Source organism: Phalaenopsis equestris, unplaced genomic scaffold, assembly GCF_001263595.1.
Source record: "Phalaenopsis equestris unplaced genomic scaffold, ASM126359v1 Scaffold001093, whole genome shotgun sequence".
Classification (NCBI taxonomy): Eukaryota; Viridiplantae; Streptophyta; class Magnoliopsida; order Asparagales; family Orchidaceae; genus Phalaenopsis; species Phalaenopsis equestris.
Window position 1 is genome coordinate 356,725 of NW_018165532.1, and position 10,010 is coordinate 366,734.

The 10,010-nt window shown below is 40.6% G+C and overlaps 1 protein-coding gene across 6 annotated transcripts in view; it reads right to left on the reverse strand.

The window, feature by feature from the left end:
- The window catches only part of LOC110033132 (RHOMBOID-like protein 5), a 37,239-nt gene extending 29,885 nt beyond the window's left edge, over positions 1-7,354 (reverse strand). For 5 of the 6 annotated variants that reach the window (XM_020737013.1, XM_020737018.1, XM_020737014.1 and 2 more), the window contains exons 1-4: positions 6,987-7,354; positions 6,651-6,811; positions 4,580-4,743; positions 4,241-4,500 (exon numbers count right to left, since the gene is read on the reverse strand). In XM_020737013.1, the coding sequence (XP_020592672.1) occupies positions 4,241-4,500; positions 4,580-4,743; positions 6,651-6,811; positions 6,987-7,237 (836 nt within the window). In that variant the 5' untranslated portion in view covers positions 7,238-7,354. Of the gene's footprint in view, positions 1-800; positions 857-4,240; positions 4,501-4,579; positions 4,744-6,650; positions 6,812-6,986 lie in introns of those variants that run through there. The other variant, XM_020737017.1, reaches the window with a different exon arrangement.
- Between the last annotated feature and the right edge of the window lie 2,656 nt (positions 7,355-10,010).

A 10,010-nucleotide genomic window follows, 5' to 3' on the forward strand; every position in this document is an offset into this window, starting at 1 on the left:
GACACGTCGACTCTCCGAATTGCGAAGCCGGTGCGCGCAGGAGTGCGAATTGTGCAGAAGGCCACCCTAAGGCTCAGAAAGGTCCTATAGGGAATCCCTTTTGGGTTTCCTCATGTTGGTTTCGTCCTTCTAAGTGCTAGAAGTTGATACCACACACGCAAAACTCCAGAAAGGGACGGAAGCGGGTCGAACTAAAACGAGGCGGGTCCCACTTCTGAGGTTCTAAGATAGTCGCAGGAAGACCCCTAAGGCTAGATCCTAACTCCTACGAGGAATAGTAGACCTCACGAAAAATTGAGGTCAACAGAAGCATGCTTGGTTAGCTTCCTCAAAGCTATTAGAGTTTATCATTTGATATAATATCAATAATGACTTAAGACAGTGCTGGTCCAGCAGAAGCTCAATAATTATTGAGGCAATTAGATGGATGCGTGAGGAGGTGGAGAAGAAAATGTGTAAATCATAAAAAAGCTGTAAAAATCAGTATGATCATGTTCATGTTGAATTAAATATTAAAAAAAGAAACTCTCATTTGAAAGCAAAGTAGAAAAAAGTGCCGTAAAAAAGAAGGGCATAAACTCAAATAGATTCAGTAGGATCAATTCTAAATTAACAAGAAGATAGTGACAATGTAAATCAAGTGGATCCTCCCACATTGGTTGGAATTGATAATTCCCTTTATAATAATGAAAAGAAGGCTGATTTGAATTCCCAAATATTCCATTCCCTTTTGTAATTTATCCCCAGAATTTTTTTTTCTCTCTTGATTGGAAAGCATCAAGCCCGCTTCTTTGGTTGCACGCCATTACATTTGAATGATTTCTCCTTCTCCTAACTACCCTATTAGATTAAATAGCTGGATAGCAAAGAGAAATTTGTTAAGGCACAGCAGAAAAAAGTATAGCGAATTAAATACCTTAATGTTAAAATAATTTGCCATTACTAATCTTATCAACTGAGGAGAGAAACACGAGACCCAAATGAAGGCTAAAATTCTCTCTCGAGCGAAGAGAAATTCTTTCCAAAGCCCTAGTTTGCTTGGTGGTTCCGCCAAAGGAACATTATCCACAAACCTTAATCAGTATCGGACCAATCTTAGAAATAAGAATATGTAATGGTCTACTGGATCAATCTTGATGTACCATCCCTTATAATTAAAGTTTGTATACCAGATACTACATGGCAACATTACTAACATGCAAATACTTTACCTTTGTAGCAATGGAAATCGGTCTAACATAGTCTGTGCAGTCATTGAACAAATTAGACGAACTACTAATTATTTTTTACCAATAAAATTATCCGTAGCTACTGAAAATAAAATACCGAAAACATGGCTCATGCATCTTACTTGATCTGTCTCTCTACTTAATTGTCAGAACAAAAAAATTCATCCAGTTATGTTCAATAAAAAATTCCCTGCTACAAGAATTAAGGGCAAATTTATCTTCTATAAACATAAGGGTAATTTAGTCTTTTATTATTATTATTGTTGGGTGGTATAAATTATTATTATTGTTGGGTATAAATAGACTTATTATGTTTAGGGTTAGTTTTTATGCATGAGATTGAGTTGTGAGTCTTTAGCTCTAGGCTTTGGGAGAGATTTCCTACCTCTTGAATTGTAGGAATTGGGAGAGACCGCCTACTTATCGAATTGTAGGTGTTTATCTTTGTTTTCTTGTTAAGTTGTTTGATTTATTGGAGAAAAATTGTGTTTGCCCTAATTTTTCTGAAAAAAACATGTCAATTTTGAGGTAGAATTGTATTAAATTAGTGTCAGAGCAAGATTTCTGAGAGAGAGTGCTCGGATCATCATGCTGTCACGATTTAAACTTGCGGGGAAGGCAACCAATACAAAACATGTCAATTTTGAGGTAGAATTGTATTAAATTAGTGTCAGAGCAAGATTTCGTGACTTCACTTCACCAAGCAGTTGCAATTAGAGCTAACCAGGAAGAATCACGGCTTGTCAAGATTCGAAACTCCCGTACAGTAGTGCGTAAGGGAATGTGAAGGATTGTTAAAGGATCGACCGCAAGGCGAGGGTCTAGGACACTACGGCAGGGACCTTCATACAAAGAATCAAAACCAAGAGATATTGTTGCAATCATTGCTTGTGGAGAAGGCAGCGCGGGCTTGCGGCTTACAGAAGAAGGCAATGACTGGTTCAGAGCGTCTGTCAGCCCGAACTGTCATGATTGGACTTGCAATATAGTCAATTTGCGATACAGTCCCGATCACAACCAATGGGAAAGGCTGCTACTGAATCAGGCGTGCTCTAATTGTGATACTAGAAATTAACAATCTGACCCGGAATCAAGCGGGCCCTAGTGATAGAAGATAATGACAACTGAGAAAATAAATGATTTGGATAAGAAATTAGAGGAAGAGATTAGAAGAAAGGTTCACCGTCATAGATATAGGTTTTCTTTCATGGAAAACTGAATCGATGACCTATTTGAGAGCACGGGGAAAATTTGGGAGGTGATAAAAAAGCTTATTGAGATGCAATCTAAGACCCCGCCGGCGGTTCAATTTGCAAATCCTAACCAAAAGTTGATTGGAGAATCTGTGGCAAGATTGAAGGGAAAAGAGATCAAACATAACGAGGAAAACATTCACTATCACAAACCCCCTCTCAGGGCTCCGATTAGGGGTAAATTAGAGATTTCTAATGAAGGCGGTTGGACTGAAACATGGAGAAGAGATTATGCCAGAGGTATGGAGTGGCATGAAGAAGGGAGAGAAACTGGAAGGGGATATGGCTATGATCGAAGGAAGGATTTTTACTCTTCATACAGGGGGTGGGCGACAACGGAGTAAGAGGAAGTTGGGGTGAAGATGTTAGAGTTAGGAAGTTGAAGATGCGGATCTTTGAGTGGGAAAAAGCACATGAGTTGGGTGGGTGATCGGGCAAAGTGATACTTCGCAGTGAATGTGTTAGATGGAGAGAAGAAACTCGTGGCGGCAGGATTGTGTTTGGAGGAGAAAGCCTTAGCATGGTTTCAGTGGAATGAGGTTAGATACTTGATTCGTTTGTGAGATAAATTTAAAGATTGTTTATTGGAACGTTTCCGAGCCATTCGGAAAGTAGACCTATACGAGTAATTCTATGACTTGACTCATGAGGAGACGATTATGAAATATAAGGAGAGATTTGCATTATTGTTGAGAAGACTGTAGGGGATTTTTGAAGCAGGACTAGAGTGAAACTTCATCAATGGCTTAAAGCTCGACATACGAGCAACATTCAAACTACTAAGACTGTGGGTATTGAGAGAGATGATGGAGCAAGCCCAGATGGTGGAAGAGAAGAACCAAATGAAGAAAGTCAACAGGAACAACACAGATGAAGTGTCGTATGGAACTACTGCAACCACACGATACCAAAAGTTCAGACAGTGGAAGTTCAGAGGAAGGTTGCATATGACACGAATAATAGATCATAACCGGGAGCAACACTCAATTGCCTTACAGAGATATAAATTCGAGAGAAACGAGCCAAGAGATTATGTTTTCGGTGTGTTGAGAAGGTTACCCCAGGACACCGTTGCAAGGATCAAAGATTATAAGTTCTCATAGTGCAAGATGAGGAAGCAGGGAATGAAGAAATATTCCCAATTGTGAGGGAGAAGGTTACCCCAGGACACCGTTGCAATGATCAAAGATTATAAGTTCTCATAGTGCAAAACGAGGAAGTAGGGAATGGAGAAATATTCCCAGCTGTGAGGGAGAAGGAGGAACACTGACTTTTTTCTCACCTTGAAGACAAGATGGCTTTTGAAGGAAAAGTATTATTACGAGGGTGCCTAACCCTAAGCCAAATTTGTCTTTTGTGCGCCCAAGGGCAATTTAGTCTTTTATTATTATTATTATTGGGTATAAATAGGCTTATTATGTATAGGAATAATTTTTATGCATAAAATTGAGTTGTGAGTCTTTATGTTTAGGCTTTGGGAGAGATTTCCTACCTTTCGATTTGTAGAAATTGGAAGAGACCGCCTACCTCTCGATTTGCATGTGTTTATTTTATTTTCTTGTTTAGTTGTTTGATTTATTGAAGAAATATTGTGTTTGCCCTAATTTTTCTGAAAAAGCGTGCCAATTTTGAGGCTGAATCGTATCAAATTACTATAACATGCTATTCCTAGAGATGCAGAATTAGTGCTTAACATGGATGATATAAAAGAACTCCAACAAAGAAAAAAATTAAAAGCGTCAACGGTAAGAGGTTTACCAAATGACGAACATGACAAAAGCTAGAATCCACAAAACATACTGATATACTTTGTGCTTTGGTTTGATATGGTTCATGTCATATCCAGGAGGAAAACAATTCTGATTAACCCATCCAAATTGAGGACGTATGAGAAGAATAAATCCAAGAAAAAAACCAGATATAAATCCTCCAATATGTGCAGAACTGTCCACATGCGGTACCATTCCAACAGCCATGTTAAGAGCAATCACGACTAACAAGGTCAAAAGTGCTGCACACTAAGTAATATCACACATATCAGCAGGATTTGAAAATTTTGCTGGTAACTGAGTTACATATAAAGTATTTAAAATTCACCTTATTGGCATATAATGCCCAATTTATCATGAGCTCAGAAAGCATAGCTCCTAACAATCCAAATAGCGCACCTGATGCTCCAACTGAGATTTTGTTATGAATAGATAAAGAAGACATCAAACTCCCACCAATGCCGGATATGATATACAAAGTTCCAACCTTCCCTTCAAGTGAAAACATAAAAAAGACAATAAAAATATCAAACAAGACGTAGACAAGAATTGCACATGGGAGAAAACTGGAAAAAACAAGATAAATAGATTCACATTAGAATGAGTGCACATCAGCCCCTTATGTAGAGGCTATGGCACCAGTATTTACAACAAAAAATTAACGCAAATTAAGTGCATCCTGCATTTAAAACAAGGATTGTTTGGTTGGATGAATTTAGAAATGCCTCGTTAAGAAAATGTGATGCATTTTGTTTTTAAAGGTTCATTTAGTTGGATTCAAATCAAATACAATGAAATAAATTTTTCATTGTTAGGATAATGAAAAAAAAAAATCTAATTTTGGTAAACTATTCTCTAACCTGCCCTTTCGTCGAGTCTCACAAAATCCTAAACCACCACCTCTCTGACACCCACTGCCCATGCCTAAACCAACTTCCTCTCCCAATGCGAGGCAAATCTCCATGGTTCAAATGTAGCAACCTCCCAGTAGTGGTGATAAGTTTAATCAAAATTTGCTTTCCTGAACTACTGATAACAAATAAAAAAGTAACATAAGACCAAAGAAGGGTTTGTTTGGGGCAGCTATAGTCATTTGTGAAAATAGTTGTAGCCAGAATGTGAGAAGGGCAATTATTTTAAACGTTGATGCAAATATTCCTTTTTCTTTTTAGAAAAAATAGGAAATGATAGGTTTTTTAATAATTACCACACTCTAGCATATATGATTGTAGACCCAAAAAATGTTTGCAAGAATCTCGAGAAAATCTAACAGTTCGGATCACAAACGGAAAATTACAAGATATAATGAATTTGATTGGTTGAAGACCACCAAATGAGAAAAGGTCAGCCGACCGAAGAGCTGGCGACCACCCGAAGGGCTAATGACTGACCGAATAGTTGTCGATCGACTGAATGTCAATTGAACGACCAAAGGGCAACCTAGGCTAACAAGAGACATCCATGCCAACGACTGAACAAAAGCCCAACCCCTAACAAGCTCACAAGTATCAACGTGAGACTCTCTCAATAACTCTCCCATAGATCTCCAGAAATTGCTAAGGAACAACAAGCAGGCTAGCTAACTGGACACCCTAAGGCCGACCGGCTTCCATACTCAAGACCAATCTACTTGCTAGAGCAAAGGCCGACCGGAGCCCAGATAAAATAGCCAACTGACACCAGCTCGGTCGACTGATGTAAGGATTTGTTAAGCAGGAGGTCCAAGCCATACAAAAATACATCAAAATCAGCTATAAATATGGCAAAGTACAATAAAAAACAATAATATTTTATAACGCCCCTATTAAAGTAGGGTTAAACATATAATTTTACACTTTTTACCCTCTATCTCCCATAAATAAGAGGTTCATAGCATGTATTTGTGGTTTTTGGCTCTCTCTCTTTAGACCGATACTTTGTAGAGAGAAATCTCTCCCTTTTTCTTCTATAACCTCTAGTTACAATATATAAAATAGGTCAAAGAGCCCGGGAATACCCCAGCTCGACCCCACGGGGCAAGTCGGTGTGTGCTCTTGCATTCTTTCTCGCTCTCTGTCTCTCTCCGCCTCTCCCTTAAGGTTTCTACTGATCCAATCTTTGGACAAGTCTCACAGGACAAATCTAGATTCAACAATCACTATAAAAAACTAATTCCACCAGACAAATTTTAATGAAACAACAAGAAACTTTGTTGTAGCCAATTAGAACTATGTCAGCAAAAAGCAAAATTATGAAAAATCCTCCAACGGACCTTATGTTTGAGTACAAAACCTCCTCATTGCAAGTTATAGACTATATAGGCCCCCCACTGTAAATTATAGAGAATATAGAGCCCAAAAGAGAGAGAGAGAGAGAGAGAGAGAGAGAGAGAGAGAGATCCATTCAGTTAGATCACTCACAAAATCCAAATTCTTGTTCTTGGCGAATTCCTATAAACAAAAGGCTGAGCATGTTGACGAGTAAGTGGATGACTCCGCCATGCAACCATATGCAGCTGATGAGGCGCCAAGGCTCTCCGCTTACAATTTTCTTGTAATCAAGAGCACCCAACGTATCAAGCCTGCATAAATGATAGTTAATTGAAAGAGAAAAGGGGGGAAGAAACATATTAAGACAAATATCAAACATGGAAATCCCTCTTTCATCCCATTTCCCCCACAGCCAGTGTAAGAAAGCGTTGTCCAAAATCAAAACTTGAAATGAATATAACAAACAAATCGATGATGGAAACTTACGTTCCAGGGGCAGGGCCAAGCAGAGGGTTAATGTACAGTGGCTCAAAAGAGTAGCGGCCAAGGTAGGGGAACAAGATACAGACGTCGCCCGGAGGGTGGCGGGCGGGGCAGTCGTTAGCGTACATGCTGTAGGCGAAGAAAACAATGTTGACTATGGCAATGGTAGGTATAAGCCAGGAGATCCACGGCTTATGAGGTCGAGGATCCTGGTTGGGCGTCCACCCCGAGGAGGCCTCGCCTCGATTACTCATATTGTGATTCTTTGCCTCGTCGTCGTGAGTTTTCACGGCAGGAGAAGGATGTGTTCAGATATCGAGTGGCGGAGAGGAGGCGGCGGCGAAAGGCGGAATGAGCCGGTACAGCTGAGTTTGCATGGAGACGCGTGAGATTGCTACGCGGGCTCGCGGTTTCGATTTTAATACCGAACGGATTCAGTTGGACCGGCTCGAATCCCAGTATAGCGGTTTTTTTGAAATGGGTTCGGCAGCCAAATTGCTCTTAGGAAGTGGGTTCGGCGGGCCGCTGGCCTCTCATGTATAATGGGCCGCCGCAGCTGAATAATAGAAGGATCGTTTACATATATACCATTTAATTCCTGTGCAGATATATCAAACACTATATTCAATTTTTAATATGCCACCTTTTTAAAGTGAAAATATTAATATTTTTTATATGATATAAAATATTTTGATATACATGTGATACGGCACCAATAAATTTTCATCACCTGACACAAATCTTGAGGCAATATTTTGAGCAAGAAACATTCAAACTTCAATTAAAAGTCATCCAGAGCTCCTATTTCAGCAAAATTATAGTCAAACTTATCAAATCGATGAGACGGACCTAATAATATCAAAGTTAGTCCAATTCGAGTCAAATCAAGCTCAGATCAAGTGATTAAATCATTCTTAGAAGATTTCCGGACACATTTGAATGACCAAACAAATGTCGAATTCAACGAATTTATAGTCGAATCGAGTGTCTCGATAAGACAAATCTAACGAGTCCAAGATTGCTCAATTTTGATATCGTTAAAACACTTAAATGTCCATCAAACGTCATTCAATTGAAGAAAGCTCTCTGGAAAGTCCGATCAAAATTGTTCATATTCCTGCATTAATTGCACCCTGAACACTATGAATAGAACCCCACCCCTCACATGAAGGGAAGAAGCTTGAGAGAGAACTTGAGGCTTTGAGAAAGAGCTCAAATCCAACATCATCCTTGTCATCGTTGACCTTCATTGACTACCACTGACCACTGTCGACCACCATCGATCGTCGACGACCACCGACGACCTCCGTCGAACACCGTCAACCACCGTCGACAACCGCCGATCACAGCTGACCTCCGTCGACCACCACCGACTGTCGACGACCACCGCCGATCATCGCTGACCTCCGTCGACCGTCATCGACCACCGCTGACCTCTGTTGACCACCAATGACCGTCATCAATTGTTGTTGACTACCGTCAATCACCACCGACTTCTATTAATCACCTCAAATTAGATGTCGTTAGTCAACGTTGTAACTTGGAAAATCTTGTAACACTTTCCCGTTTGTGGGATAAGGGGCCTCTGTAATTGTCAACTTATAGTGGATTTTTATATCAGGGTCAGACCCCGTGGTTTTTTTTTCCCTTTACGGGTTTTTCACGTAAGAACCTCTGGTGTCATCACAGGTTGATTCCTTTTAATCTAAGTGTGTGATGAATCCTCATGCAACGCTAATACAATAATCCATTACTCTACTACCGCGAATTTTCTAGCACACATTTATTTGGTGCCATATGTGGGAAAGTTTTAATCTCACAGCTAAAGTACTTATGCGGTTTACTATATGGCCACCAGACATAGTCTTCGTGACAACGGTGCATCTCGCTTCAACACCCATCGTTCCAAGGAGCACTCACGAAGCCAAGGGCAGCATGCTTATTCATCTTCCCGCCCTGAAAGAGGCTATCCTGCCAACAAAGTTGTTTCGGGTCCTTCTATAGAAGATCGAATGTGTAGAATGGAGGAGTTTTAAGTAGAGATCCTACAGCTTCTATGCGGGGCTAAACAGTCGTTGCCTACACCATTAGATCCACGTCGCACGAGAAACATATCGCTCGGAGGAACTCGTACAGGCCCGCCTCCTCAAGAAGGAACAATTCCTCTGTCAGGTCATGATGCTGACCTCCTAGACACCGCAAGTTCCACTCATCCATCTCGTGCAGCTCACCCGACATCGCTACATCTTCCTGCCATTCCAGATAATGTCATTTGTAACAAACTACGACGCCTCGTCCGGGAAGAGTTCCCCATAGAAATAAAAGGATTGTTTTTATGCTCACCGTAACATCTATGAATCTTCTCCCTTAGCAGATGCAGTCCTCCAAGACCCCATCCCAGCAGGCTTCAAACTTCCGAACATCAATACATATGAAGGGCTAACCAACCCTTACGGACATATTGATCATTATCGAAACATCATGCACATTCAGCGTGCCTCTGATGCGCTTCTGTGTCAAGTGTTCCCGGCTACTCTTAAAGGACAAGCTCGAACCTGGTTCTACTCTCTGCCAGGGGCACTGTAAACACCTTTAATGAGATTGTCAAACTGTTCGCGGAGCAGTTCATCGCAAATGGAAGGATCATCAAGGATTCATCCAATTTCTCGAGAATACGTCAAAGTGAAGGAAAGTCGCTCAAGGACTACTTCTGCAAGTTTTCTGCTGAAGCCCGTCAGATTTCGAGGGTGGATCCGAAATTTATAAGAGGATCCTTCCTTGGGGAGCTCCGCCCAGGACCTTTTTACTCATCACTAATGCGGGAGGCAATTTGTTTTTATGCCGACCTTGTCCACCGTGTTGAGGCCCAAATCACTGCGGATGAGGCCATCAACACACATAAAAAGCAGTTTGAGAAATTCGGGGGAAAGTGCAAGAATAACATTGGAGATAATAATCAATCTTCACAACTGAGAAAGTTTGAACAACAGACGAATCTGTCGGCACTATTTTTGGTGTGGAGTTTGT